We start from the raw sequence: 14,665 nt of genomic DNA on the forward strand, positions 1-14,665 counted from the left end.
GTTATATAAGAATTTATCCAGGTTTTCTTAGTATTTGTATGGTTTCATTTTTGACATTTAGATGTCTGCCCTATTAGATGATGATGAAGTTGATTCATACGTATGGTATTTTAACTTTTTCCAAACAGCTATATAATTGTCCCCATGCTATTTACTTAAAAATCTATTTTCCAGACTTCTGCTTCTAGCCATGAAAGAAAAAACTGAATATACAAAACAACTATTTTCAGATATTGGGACAACAGACTACAGGAGCGTGACACCTGAAAGAAAGAAACAAAACCAAGTGAACCCTACGTTCACCTAGTTTTCTACCTACAGACAATTTCTAAACCGTGTAGCAGAGAAGAGAACTCAAGACGACAATGGTGGTTTCACCAAGCGGAGGAGGCAAACATCAGCGTTCGGGCAGGTTGGGGCAGCTGGAATTTGTGAGGTAGAGATAAGCAGCAAAAGAACTCCAGACATCTACATGGAGCTGCCTTGAGTCACTGACTGAGTATTCACTACATATGTGTTGGGTGAACTTTCACAATGCCACAACCACTACGAAGAACAATTACAGCAGCTACAAGCTGAAAAACGCAGAGCTCACACAGGGCTGGGAGTCAATGGAGTCCTTATAAGCCAAAGTAGAGATCTCATTGAACACTCAAGTCAATCAGCAAAGAATCCTATTTTAGTAATTAGGCTAAACTAACTCTAGAGTAAAGGCTATGCCAGTCATGCCCTAAAAATACGTAAAAACACGAACTGCCTGCTGATACAAAAGATAAAATCCAAGTCATTAACAATGTTCAGCCTCAAACAAAAACCAGTAAATATGTTGTTTGTAGAAATTGACAAGCTGATTCTAAAATTAATATGGAAATTAAAGTACCTAGAATAGCCAAAACAACTTTGAAAAAGAACAAAATTGGAGGATTTATACTATATGACTGAGACTCACTACAAGGCAACAGTAATTAAGACAGCATGGTACTGGTGTTAAGAATAGACATATAAATCAGTGAAACAGACTAGAGAGCCCAGAAATAGACCCACTCACATATGGTCAATTGATTTTTGACAAAGGGACCATGGTAAAACAGCAGGGATAGAACAGTCTCTTCAACATATGGTGTTGAGACAACTGGCTACCCACAGGCAAAGAAAATCAACTTCAACTCACACCTCATACCATACGCAAAAATTAACTTGAAATATCAGATAAGAATACACAAATATCAAAGGAAAAAAATGAAATTAACTTTAAATGAATCATAGACCTAAATGTAAAGCTAATACTATAGAACTAAAAGAAAACACAAGAGTATCTTTGTGACCACAGAATACACAAAGACACAAAAAGCACAAACCATGAAAGAAAAAAAAAAAGAATTCATCAAATGTACAAGATAGATACTCTTTGAAACACATCCCAAAGGAAGTAAAAAAAAGAAAAGCCACAGAGAAAATATTCACAATACACTTATCAACGTACTTGTATGCCAAATGATAAAGAGAATGCTTATAACTCAGTCATATTTTAAAATATAGGCAAAAAATTTTATATGAATGGCCAAACAAGCACATGAAAAGCACATTAAAATCATTAGTCATCAGGGAAATACAATTTAAAACCAAAAGGAGATACTACTACATATCCACACAATGGCTAAAGTTAAAAAGTTTATAATATTAAGTGCTGGTGATGGAGAGTGGCAAGAATGTAAAGTAGTACAAAATGGAAAACAGTTTGGTGGCCTTTTATGAAGGTAAATATACACTTACCACATGACCTAGTCATTCCATTCCTAGGTATTTACCCAAGAGAAATAAAAAGATGTCCACACAAAGCCTTGCACATGATGGCTGGGCACGGTGGCTCATGCCTATAATCCCAGCACTTTGGGGGGCCATGGCAGGTGGATCACCTGAGATCAGGAGTTTGAGACCAGCCTGACCACCATAATGAAACCCCATCTCTACTAAATATACAAAAATGAGCCAGGCATGGTGACACACGCCTGTAATCCCAGCTCCTCGGGAGGCTGAGACAGCAGAATTGCTTGAACCCAGGAGGCAGAGGTTGTAGTGAGCCAAGATTGTGCCCCTGCACTACAGCCTGGGCAACAGAGCAAGGCTCTGTCTCAAAAATAAACAACTTGTGCATGAATGTTCATAGCAGCTTTATCCAAAACAGCACAGCTGCAAACTGTTTATTTGCCTAAATGTCCATCAATAGGTAAATAAACTGTGGCATATCCATACAATGAAATACTACTCAGAAATAAAAATAAATGAACTAATGACATGTGCAACAGCATGTATGAACCTCAAAAACATATCATGGTTCAAAATATAGGAATATACAATATAGGCTGGGTGCAGTGGCTCAAGCCTGTAAACCCAGCACTTTGGGAGGCCAAGGCAGGAGGATCATCTGAGGTCAGAAGTTCGAGACCAGACTGCCCAACATGGTGAAACTTATCTCTACGAAAGATTTAAAAAAATTAGCCAGGTGTGGTGGCACACACCTGTAATCCCAGCTACTAGGCAAGTTGAGGCAGGAGAAACACTTGGACCCAGGAGGCGGAGGTTGCAGTGACCCAAGATTGTACCACTGCCCTCCAGCTTGGGTAACAGAATGAAGCTCAATCTCAAAAAATAAAAAAGAATATACAATGCAGTGTACATTTCTAACAAATTCTAGAACTGCAAAATTCATCTGTATCAACAAAAAGTAGATCAGTGGTTACCTGGGCAAGAGGTACGGGTTGGGGACTCACTGCAAAGGGGCACAGGAAACTCTGATAGAAATGTTTTAGATCTTGACTGTGATGGTGGTTGCATGGGTGTCTATATTTGACAAAACTCATCAAACTGTACACTTAAAATAGATGCATTTCCTTACATGTAAATTACACCTCAATAAAATTAATTTTTTAAAATCCATCTTTAGTTCCAGTGATTCAAGAAGAAATCCATGGGCCGGGCGCGGTGGCTCAAGCCTGTAATCCCAGCACTTTGGGAGGCCAAGACTGGCGGATCACAAGGTCAGGAGATCAAGACCATCCTGGCCAACATGGTGAAACCCTGTCTCTACTAAAAAGTACAAAAAACTAGCCGGGCAAGGTGGTGGGCGCCTGTAGTCCCAGCTACTCGGGAGGCTGAGGCAGGAGAATGGCGTGAACCCGGGAGGCGAGCTTGCAGTGAGCCGAGATCCGGCCACTGCACTCCAGCCTGGGCGACAGAGCGAGACTCCGTCTCAAAAAAAAAAAAAAAAAAAAAAAAAGAAGAAATCCATTTGAAAGAAAGAAAAAAATGTTTAAATAGATTTCAATTTAAAATAGTCATGGATCAAAAAGCAACATACAAATATAAACATAAAACAAAGACTACTTAAAAGCAAGGATTGAAAAACTCTGGCCCTTAATTTGATTAACCTAGGAAATAAATATGAAGAGATAATATCCTTATTTATGTCCAGTATTACAAAAAGCACAATATACATCTAAAGGGCTATACTGGCAAAATTCTCAATAGCAAGACTGAAATGTTATTCCACAGAGTCTGTTTCTCTCCACTGTGCCTCTGTTGCCAGATCCCCCTCCTTTTCTGTCTCTGACTGTAACTGACCAGAGACAAATTGAAATATTCTACTTTAACACAAATAATTAGTTCTTGTTCTTTAAACAGTGAACATTTTATATAGTTTTTACTTTAAAAATCGAAACTTTATGTTTTACTTATGTAGTCTGGCTCATTTTGATCTATATGTATAGTGAAAATAGCCCAAAAAATATTGTCATCGACAACATTCTTTGAACCAGTAAAAATATCTGACTTCACATTTTATAAGTACTACTTACCACCTTACTTTTGGTCTATAAATTTTACTCATTTAAGTAATACTTACTATTATTATAATTTGATATATCTACAGTTTATGGATATCATGAGAAAAACTATGCATCATGCAAGGCTAAAGAAAAAACAAATGCTTCTTGTAACAACAGTGTCATATATCAAACATATAAGGAAAAGCTAAATATTCAGCAGCTATAAAAATATCAGCTTGATTTAATGCATTCCAAATATGGATGGGCTCCTTTTCTATTTTGGTTTTAACCATGTAATTTTACTTCCACTCCACTAACAACTAAACACATCAGATTAAGCCAATCATAAATCTAGTTAATGTCTAATTATGTAACACATTTCTATTACCATTAAACAGAATGGTAGCCATCAAAGAGGAGATACTCTTAGAACAATTCCATTATAATCAGAAGAGTCAGCACTGAATATAATTGTTCTAGTGCCCTATAATTAGGAAAGAGAAAGCATTTTATTGTAAGAACATGGATTCCAACTGTTACATACCAGTTCAGACGTTACCTAACAAACTACCATGTTTGATTTTTACTAATCATAAAAGGAGGTAGTTTGTGTAGAAAAAAAAAAAAATTCACACATATCAACTGCTTATCTTGACTAAACTCAGACTCCTTACTAAGACATTATCATTTCCTTCTGTTAACAGAGATAACATTTTACATCAGTGTGTTATACCTAAGTTTCATTTTGGCTGTACAGTCGTTTTTCTGAACTCTTACATTTTTGTGACATTCCTTGAGCAAGTTAATCAAGACGTTGCATTCTTCAGTATGCAAGTGTGGAGATAAGTCAGGATGCATCTTTAGGAGATGATGATGGATCACAGCAGTGCAACCTGTGGATACAAGAGTGTCTTGAATATGCATAAATACATTTGTTATGCCACCTAAAAGTATCTTCAGTAAGAACCTTCAGTGACCTTTATCAGAAAAGTATGTTAACCATTAACCAGCTGTGTGACCTCAGGCAAATTATTAAACTTCAGCCAAAGCTTTCTAAATTCAATGGTTTAACATATTCAGCAAGTTATCAGTAGTGTTTAGAGAACCTGCAGGTTCAGGAGAAAAGCAGGAAGCCTCAAGAGACGCAATCCCAGAAATAAGTGCTAAAGCAGAAATAGCTTGCTTATATTAATAAGCATGACTTCAAATATTTTTGCCACATTCCCGAAATTAACAATTCATTTTGTTCAGATTTGTTAAGAGAATTGGCTTATTATTTTAAAATGTATATTATTCTGAGGGTTAAGGGGTCATTAGTCTCATATTAGTGTGAAAATAGATTGCTTTTTCCTTAATAGCTGGCTGAAAAAAAACCTAAACAATGAAATGACACCAGAAGTTGTAAAAAAAAAAATTTCAAATTTAACAGATATAGCCATAAAACTAATTATTACACTGAAAACATGAAGCTGAAATCTCTGAACTTAAGCTTAACTGGTTCATTCACAAAGTGGAAAATTAGCAGCCAAGGTCAAAGGAAAAACATTATGGGCAGCTGTTCTTTTTTTTTTTTTTTTTGGTAGTCAGAGGTCTTGCTATGTTGCCCAGGCTGGTTCCAAACTCCTGTCCTCAAGTGATCCTCAGCCTCCCAAAGTGTTGGGATAGGCATGAGCTACCGTGCCCCACCTGGGCTTAATCTATTCTTTCTAACTCAGAAATGATTACCAAAAGAAAGAACCTACAAATTGCTTTCATTTTTTAAAAGCTCCAAATAGAAAACAGGAACCAACTCACATCCATTAGGATGGCTAATGCTGAAAAAACCCAAAAAGTAACAAATGCTAAAGAAGATGTGGAGAAGGCCGGGCGCGGTGGCTCAAGCCTGTAATCCCAGCACTTTGGGAGGCCGAGACGGGCGGATCATGAGGTCAGGAGATTGAGACCATCCTGGCTAACCCGGTGAAACCCCGTCTCTACTAAAAAAAAAAAATAGAAAAAACTAGCCGGGCGAGGTGGCGGGCGCCTGTAGTCCCAGCTACTTGGGAGGCTGAGGCAGGAGAATGGCGTGAACCCGGGAGGCGGAGCTTGCAATGAGCTGAGATCCGGCCACTGCACTCCAGCCTGGGCGACAGAGCGAGACTCCGTCTCAAAAAAAAAAAAAAAAGAAGATGTGGAGAAACTGCTGTGGAGAAACTGAAATTCTTGTGCACTGTTGGTGGGCATGTAAACTGGGATACTCACTGTGGAAACCAGTATAGCAGTTCCTCAAAAAATTAAAAATGAAGTTACCATATGATCCAACAATTCCACTTCTGGCTATATGCTCAAAAGAATTAAATGCAGGATTTTGAAGAGATATTTGAACACCCATGTTCACAGCATATTACTCATGAATTAAATGCAGGATTTTGAAGAGATATTTGAACACCCATGTTCACAGCATATTACTCATAATAATTAAAACATGGAAGCAACCCAAGAGCCCAACAGACAAGGGATCAGCACAATGTGGTATACACATACAATGGAATACTATTCAGCCTTAAAATGGAAGGAAATTCTGACATATGCTACAACATGGATGAACCGTGAGGACATTCTGAGTGAAATAAGCCAGTCAAAAAACATATATATAGGGTTCAACATATGCAAAATAAATGTGATTCACCACACAAACAGAATTAAACACAAAAATCACGCGATTATCTCAACAGAGAAAAGCCTTTGATAAAATCCAACATCCCTTCATGATAAAAACCCTCAACAAACTAGGCACTGAAGAGTAAACCTCAAAATAGTAAGAGCCATCTATGACAAACTCACAGCCAAAATCATATGGAACAGGCAAAAGATGGAAGCATTTCCCTTGAGGACCGGAACAAGGGAACAGGATGCCCACTCTCACCACTCCTATTCAACACAGTACTGAAGTCCTAGCCAAGGCAATCAGCCAAGAGAAAAAAAAGGCATCCAAATAAGAAAAGAAGTCATTAACTGTCTCTCTTCACTGATGATATGATTCTATACCCAGAAAACCCTAAAGACTCTGCCAAATGACTTGAGTAGTTTCAGGATACAAGATCAACACAGAAAAATCAATAGCATGTCTATACACTAATAACTTTCAACCTGAGAGCCAAATCAAGAAAGCAATCCCATTTTCAATTGCCACCAAAAAAATAAAATACCTAGGAATACATCTAACCAAGGAGGTTAAAGATTTCTACAGGAAGAACTACAAAACACTGCTGAAAGAAATCACAGATGACACAAACAAATGGAAAAACATTCCGTGCTCATGGAATGGGGGAATCAGTATCATTAAAATGGCCATATTGCCCAAAGCAATCTACAGATTCAACACTATTCCTATCAAACTACCAATGGCATTTTTTCACAGAATCAGAAAAATCTATCCTAAAATTCATATGGAACCAAAAAGGGGCTCAAATAGCCAAAAGAATCCTAGGCAAAAAGAACAAAAACCAAAGGTATCACATTACCCTACTTCAGACTATAAGGCTACAATAACCAAATCAGCATGCTTCTCCTACAAAAACACACACATGGACTAATGGAACAGAACAGCCCAGAAATAAAGCCATACACCTTCTGATCTTTGACAAAGTCAACAAAAAGAAGCAATGGCAAAAGGACTTCTCATTCAATAAATGGTGCTGGGATAGTTGGCTAGCTATATGCAGAAGAGTAAAAGTGCACCCCTACCTTTCATCGTATATAAAAATTAACTCTAGATAGATTAAAGATTTACATAGAATGCCTCAAACTACAAGAATCCTAGAAGAAAACCCAGGAAACACCATTCTGGACATTCGCCTTAGGAAAGAATTAAGACTAAGTACTCAAAAGCAGTTACAAGAAAAACTGAAACTTAATTAAAGATCTCAAAACAGCAAAAGAAACTATGAATAGAATAAACAACCTACAGAATGGGAGAAAATATTCACAAACTATGCATCCAACAAAGGTCTAATATCCAGAATCTATAAGGAAATTAATTCAACAAGCAAAAAATAAATAATCCCATTAAAAAGAGGGCAAAAGGCTGGGCGCGGTGGCTCACATCTGTAATCCCAGCACTTTGGGAGGCCGAGGCAGGCAGATCACAAGGTCAGGAGTTCGAGACCAGCCTGGCCAATATGGTGAAACCCCATCTCTACTAAAGATACAAAAATTAGCGGGGCATGGTGGCAGGCACCTGTAGTCCCAGTTACTTGGGAGGCTGAGGCAGGAGAATGGTTTGAACCCGGGAGGCAGAGGTTGCAGTGAGCCAAGATGGTACCACTGCACTCCAGCCTAGGCAACAGAGTGAGACTCCATCTCAAAAAACAAAACAAATACAAAAAAAAAAAGTGGGCAAAAGACATGAACAGCCTCTTCTCAAAAAGACATACAAGTGGCCAAAAAACATGAAAAAATGCTCAACATCACTAATCATCAGAGAAATGCAAATCAAAACCATAATGAAATACCACCTCACATCAGTCAGAATGGCTATTACTAAAAGTCAAAAAAAACACAGATGCTGGGGGAGGCTGTGAGAAAAGAGAATGCTTATACGCTGTTGTGGGAATGTCATTTAGTTCACCCACTGTGGAAAGCAGTCTGGAGATTTCTCAAAAGAATTTAAAACAGCTACCACTTGATCCAGCAATCCCATTACTGGGTATATAGCCAAAAGAAAATAACCATTCTACAAAAAGAGAAACATGCACTCATATGTTCTTTATAGTTCTATTCACAATAGCAAAGACATGGAACCAACCTAAGTGTCTATCAGCAGTGGACTGGATAAATAAAATGTGATACATATACACCGTGGAATACTAAACAGCCACAAAAAAGAATGAAATCATGTCCTTTGCAGCAACGTGGATGCAGCTGGAGGCCATTATCATAAGTGAATTAATGCAGCAACGGAAAGCCAAATATGGCATATTCTCACTTATAAGTGGGAGCTAAACACCAGATACTCACAAACATAAAGATGGCAACAAAAGACACTGGCGACTAATAGAGGGTGGAAGGAGGGTAAGGGCTGAAAAACTGTTAGGTACTATGCTCACTTACCTGCATGACGGAATCAACTGTACCCCAAACCTCAGCATCACCCAATGCACCCATGTAAGAAACGTGCACATTACTTACCCCCAAAATCTGAAATAAAAGTTTGAAACTATACATTTTTTAAAAGGCAAGTGTTTTAACATTCCACTTATATGAGGCACCTAAAGTAGTCAAAATCAAAGAGACAGAAAGTGGAATGGTGGTTACCAGAGGGAGGTGGAAGGGCAGGAGGAGAAGAATGGGGAGTTACTGTTTAATGGGCAGAAAGTTTTACAAGATAAAAAATATTATGGAGATGGACAGTGGTGATGGTTGCACAACATTATTAATGTATTTGATACCACTGAACTGTGCATTTAAATGGTTAAGATGGTAAATTTTATGTTATGTGTATTTCACCATACAAATTTTATGGTAGGTAAATTACACCTCAAGCTGTTAAAAAAAAAAAAAAAAATTGTGAGAAATTCAAACTGTCCATCCACCTCCCACTCAACAAAAACAAAAAATTGGCAGAACAAATAATTCCAAAGGATTACAGCATAGCTACTATTTCAACTGCAACTTATAAAAATGCAGTAGGTCCCTGTTCTATTCAGTAACTACTAAACACACACACACAGTTGAAGACCACAAATAAAGCCATTGCACCCAGCTAAGTATTTATTTGCAACCAAAAAAATGCAGCGAAGTTCAAATTGTTTGCCTGCCACTGACCCCAAGATCCTTCCAATGACATCTATTTTTTGCCTTAGAAAAATTAAGTTTCATACAGTTCAGCAATTTAAGCCGTCTAATATCATACCAATATTATGCACCTACATTTATGTGAAGTGTTAGTTACCTGGTTTCTGCTTTATTTTTTCCTAAAGAAAACACACTGGTATAGGCCAGGTGCGGTGGCTCACACCTGTAATCTCAGCACTTTGGGAGGCTGAGGCAGGTGGATCACCTGAAGTCAGGACTTCAAGACCAACCGGGCCAACATGCCGAAACCCCATCTCTACTAAAAATTTAAAAAATTAGCCTGGCATGGTGGTGGGCGCCTGTAATCCCAGCTACTTGGGAGGCTGAGGCAGGAGAATCGCTTGAACCTGGGAGGCAAGGTTGCAGTGAGCCAAGATGGCACCACTGAACTCCAGCCTGGGTAACAGAGCAAGACTCCATCTCAAAAACAACAACAACAGAAAACAAGCATTGGTTTAATCACTAGAAAATGTCTCTAACATTTTCTAAATGTATTTGACAAAATATTTTTGCACTTTTCTATCAACCGGCACTCAAATATGTGCCTTTACAATTCAGAAACAAGCTTATGATGTACCAAAATGACTTCTTTAATTGACAAATACCTGAGAAGACACTGACTAATATTAATAGATGCAAAGATGTATATAAGCCTAAGTACATAAAATGGTATATATTTTCCTCCCTCTATAACAAGTTTACCTCAAATATGTATGCTATTGTCGATCTCGGTGGTGTACCAGTAAAACGTCTTCCCTTCTAATTCTCATTATTTAGTTTTACTTTTAATTGACAAATAATAATTGTATATATTTACGAGGCTCTTCTGCTTTCTTAGCTTAGATGACTATGTCAAAGAATAAAATGATTTAATTTCATTTCCTTTTCCTATTCTTGGTAAGAAAGTACTACTTAACCTAAAGCTCTGAACACTCACCTTATCCCTTATCCAACAGATTCCTTGCTTTCCCCATCACTCCTTTCTTTCTTCTACCATATATTTTTAGCTGGATAGGCTCTTCCTCCCCCTGCCTTCTATATACCCGTCACCTATGCTCCCTTCCATCCACTTTGTGTTACTTGGCTTTACCTAAATGTTGGTGCATACACAGATGTACTGCTGTATTCTGGGGTGTAATACATGAGGTACAACTCTAAAACAATGGCAATGTTCTCTCCGAACACATGGGATTAAGTGCTGATGTCTTCCAGTACTCACCTTTAAAAGACTATTCTAGTAACACAATTTAACTCAAAATACATTTTACAAACTAAAGAAAAGCTAAATATGTATTCCATACTCTTATTCTTAAAATTTCTTCAAACTCATAAGAAGGTATCATTATTAGTTTAGAAAATAATTTGTTGAACACTTGCCACGTGCTAAGCACAAGTCTTGTAATGCAACAACCCTATGAAACAGGTAGCCTTTTAAATTCAGATGAACCATGAGAAATTGTCTTTTTACAGGTCAAAATATGCACTGCCCACATTTTCATAGAGAAACTAAGCCCCAGGTCACACAGCAGTTAGCTACAAAGTTACATACAACCCAACATAATCTCTAACCATGACAGATTTTTTAATCCATGTTCAAAATAGGAAAGACATGCCTTCACAGCAGTTTGTGAATGAAATAAATTCAGATGGAAAAAACTATTCCCAAAGAGCTTCTAACTGACTACAAGTTCAACAGGTAGTCATTCTAGGCCCAAGTTCCACAGCAGTCAACATAATATTATTTTGTAAGGGTGGAAATAGTGAGTCTGTCAAGACACACACAAAAAGAGAAGAGTATTCTATTTGTCATTAGTCAGCTACTCACAAGTTATGTCATTTTGGTTACTAATCTGAGACCTGAGTCTCTCTTCCATAAAATGGAATTTGCTCTTGACCTATATCTCAGTGATGGCATGGGTTTAAAATAACTTATGTGAAGCTGGAAGCAGTGGCTCACGCCTGTAATCTCAGAACTTTGGGAGGCCAAATCACTTGAGGTCAGGAGTTCGAGACCAGCCTGGCCAACATGGTGAAACCCAGTCTCCACTAAAAATACAAAAATTTGCTGGGTGTGGTGGTGGGGTCCTGTAATCCCAGCTACTTGAGAGGCTGAGGCAGGGGAATCGCTTGAGCCCTGAAGGCAGAGGTTGCAGTGAGCCGAGATGGCACCACCTTCACTCCAGCCTGGGCGACAGAGTGAGACTCCATCTCAAAAAATAATAATTACGAACATCAGCATGATGGAAACGAGAGTGAAAGGAACATAAGACCTCGTTCTTGGATGTTTCCAGTGAAACAGAGAGAGAGGGATAAATTCCATTCAAACTGTTATTATTTGAATAGAGTAATAATATTTAATTCCAGTGCAGACCCCATGCCAGGCTGCTCCAGGGTGTGACCCCAGGGGCTGCCTGGGGAGAAAGGCTTAACTACTCTGACTTCCACCAAAGAGTTTGTTAGTCTCATCTTTACACTGGCATTTGAGAAAACATCAAAAGGGTAAATTTGTCACGATTTCACCACCTCCCTCCTCAATCCAGCCCCATCCACTGCGTGTATGCACACAATACCAAAGAGTCCACTGAAATCCCTTAAAATTTTCAGCTGTCAAATGTAGTTTGATAGCTAGCTAAGGGGCCCATCAGGGCAATTTTAACTTTTCCTGGGGAGTAAGCTGAGAGGGTAGAAGCGGTAGGGTACTCTTAGTGAAGATATAAAAAATTATAGCTTTATTTTACTCCTTCAACCTTAGTCTACCAACTCTGAGGTACATATTTTCCTCAAGAGCAGTCTAAGACAGAGTTCAACCACCAGGTGGCACAATTTTAGAACTAGAGCGCTGTATTAACTCTAGTATAAAAAAAAAGGGTAAGCATTCTAGTAACTCACTTCAGCAAATCTATAATCACAAGGAAGAACCCTGTATTTTAATGCCAGTTGGCTTTTCTTCAGAAAGATTTTCCTACTGTGCGGCTGCCTAGGAAATTTACACTACAGTTGTAATTTCTAATGTTATTGCAAAACATGCAAAAAACAAGGCCAGAAAAGTCTGTTGTTCAGGGTCTGAAGAATCTGTTCTCCAGAAAAAAAATGTAAACACTCCGCTTTCTAAAATACATTTTTTTAGGCTGGGCGCGGTGGCTCACGCCTGTAATCCCAGCACTTTGGGAGGCCGAGGTGGGCAGATCACTTGAGGTCAGGACCAGCCGGGCCAACATGGGTGAATCCCCGTCTCCACTAAAAATACAAAAATTAGCCAGGCGTGGCCTGTAACCCTAGCTACTCGGGAGGCTAAGGCACGAGAATCACGTGAACCCGGGAGGTGGGGGTTGCAGTGAGCCGAGATCGCGCCACTGCACTCCAGCCTGGGCGACAGAGCAAGACGCCATCTCAAAATAAAATTAAAAAAATAAAAATATATAAAAATAAATAACATTAAACATTTTTAAAGCCTACATTTCGGCCCTGGTATCAGTTAAATAATTATTTTTCAACTTTTCAAACTATGAGCCACACTGCAGCAGAGGTAGCAGACAGTCAGGGACTGCCTCCCCTGCCCACTTCCACTTATCACATCGACTTCTCACAGGACCAATTCTGAACCGATACCACCAAGAACGTGACTGGCGCTAGTACTGTAGACCCCATGCCAGGCTGCTTCTGAGACGGACCCCGGGGGCTGCCTGGGGAGAAAGGCTTAACTACTCTGACTTCCACCAAAGAGTTTCTCAGTGAATGCGACCTCGCAGCTTTCCCTGAATAAACATTACCAGGGCTTACAAGGTGCCGAGCACTCTGCCAAAATCACGTGAATTTCAGAGAAAAATACTCGTTCATACAACTCAAGGAACGCACAGGCTCGTGAGGGAGTATTCTTGCAAATGCACGTGGTAAATGCCCAATCCATATTCGCTAAATGTCGGAAATTGACAACTAGTTCGGGCCTTAACGCAGCAGGAAAAGGATGAAAAAGAAACTCATTTTAAATCAACTAAACAAGTGCAAAAGGCATGCATATACAGGAGAGGAGATACGAATGGCATCACAACACAATTCCTTTGCCATCGAAAACTTCCATGCCTTTAAGGTTTTCAATGAAGACTTCCAAAACTATTTAAGACTCTACATAAAACGCCTGATCTTTAAACCCAAGAAAAGAAAGGTGAGCGTATTACTTTCCTGGGGGAAAAAAAAAAAAAAAAGGTACTAAAGGGGAAAAAAGAGTAAAGTGCACCGACCGGCACAGGGCACTGCAGCTGAGACGTGCTTGAACGGCGCCCGTTTTCTACCTGCAAATTCTCAATTGCTAGATAAACAACAACACTTTATTCGGCGCTCATCGTGTCAAACCCTGTGTTGAGGGCTCCATTCCTCAAGGCCCATTTTACAGGCGAGGAAGCCCCGTCTCTGGGAGGGAAGGAGCGCGCCCAAGGTCACCAGCCAGTGAGTGGCGGGCGGATTCCAACCCCGAGCGACGCCCAAGGCCGCTCCCAGCCACCAGCGTGTTCCAGCTAGCGCCCAGCCATCTCACTCGCAGCCTCCCCAGTGCAGCAGCCCGGCTATCGGCCTGCGGCAGTCGGGTCTTCCGGGTCCCCATCTCCTGGGGCCGACCGGCGGCAGGAAGGGGCTCGGCGGGACGCGCTGTCAGGGGACCTGAGGACGGACAACGGACAGCGCTCGGAACGTCCCGGACTCCCAAGACTCACCGGACTCGCGGCCACACCGGGAGAACTGAAGCGGCAGTCACCGACGCAGACGCCCGACCCGAAGGCCGGCTGCAGGGGACCCGAGAGCTGAACCGCCTGCCAGACACCGAAGGCTAGTGACGCCCTCCACCGCTCCACGGCGGTCCGGGTTCCCCGCCCCCGCTGCCCGCGGGCCCCGAGGCGCATGCACCGCCTGGCCTGGACGGGCCCATTTCCGTCCGTCGTGGGGGGAGGCACAGTGAGTCCACTGAGGCACGACAGCGTCTAAGTCACAAGCCGAGCACACAAGCCAGACGCTAA

The 14,665-nt window shown here is 40.2% G+C and overlaps 1 protein-coding gene across 2 annotated transcripts in view; it reads right to left on the reverse strand.

Annotated features, from left to right (window-relative positions):
- Positions 1-14,551, reverse strand: part of CMC2 (C-X9-C motif containing 2) — a 33,128-nt gene extending 18,577 nt beyond the window's left edge. Inside the window, exons 1-2 of one of the 2 annotated variants that reach the window (XM_050773232.1) lie at positions 14,366-14,511; positions 4,602-4,717 (exon numbers count right to left, since the gene is read on the reverse strand). In XM_050773232.1, coding sequence (XP_050629189.1) covers positions 4,602-4,682 — 81 coding nt within the window. In that variant the 5' untranslated portion in view covers positions 4,683-4,717; positions 14,366-14,511. Of the gene's footprint in view, positions 1-4,601; positions 4,718-14,365 lie in introns of both variants that reach the window. The other variant, XM_050773231.1, reaches the window with a different exon arrangement.
- Positions 14,552-14,665: the final 114 nt, after the last annotated feature.

This window comes from Macaca thibetana, chromosome 20 (assembly GCF_024542745.1).
Source record: "Macaca thibetana thibetana isolate TM-01 chromosome 20, ASM2454274v1, whole genome shotgun sequence".
NCBI classification, from domain to species: domain Eukaryota; kingdom Metazoa; phylum Chordata; class Mammalia; order Primates; family Cercopithecidae; genus Macaca; species Macaca thibetana.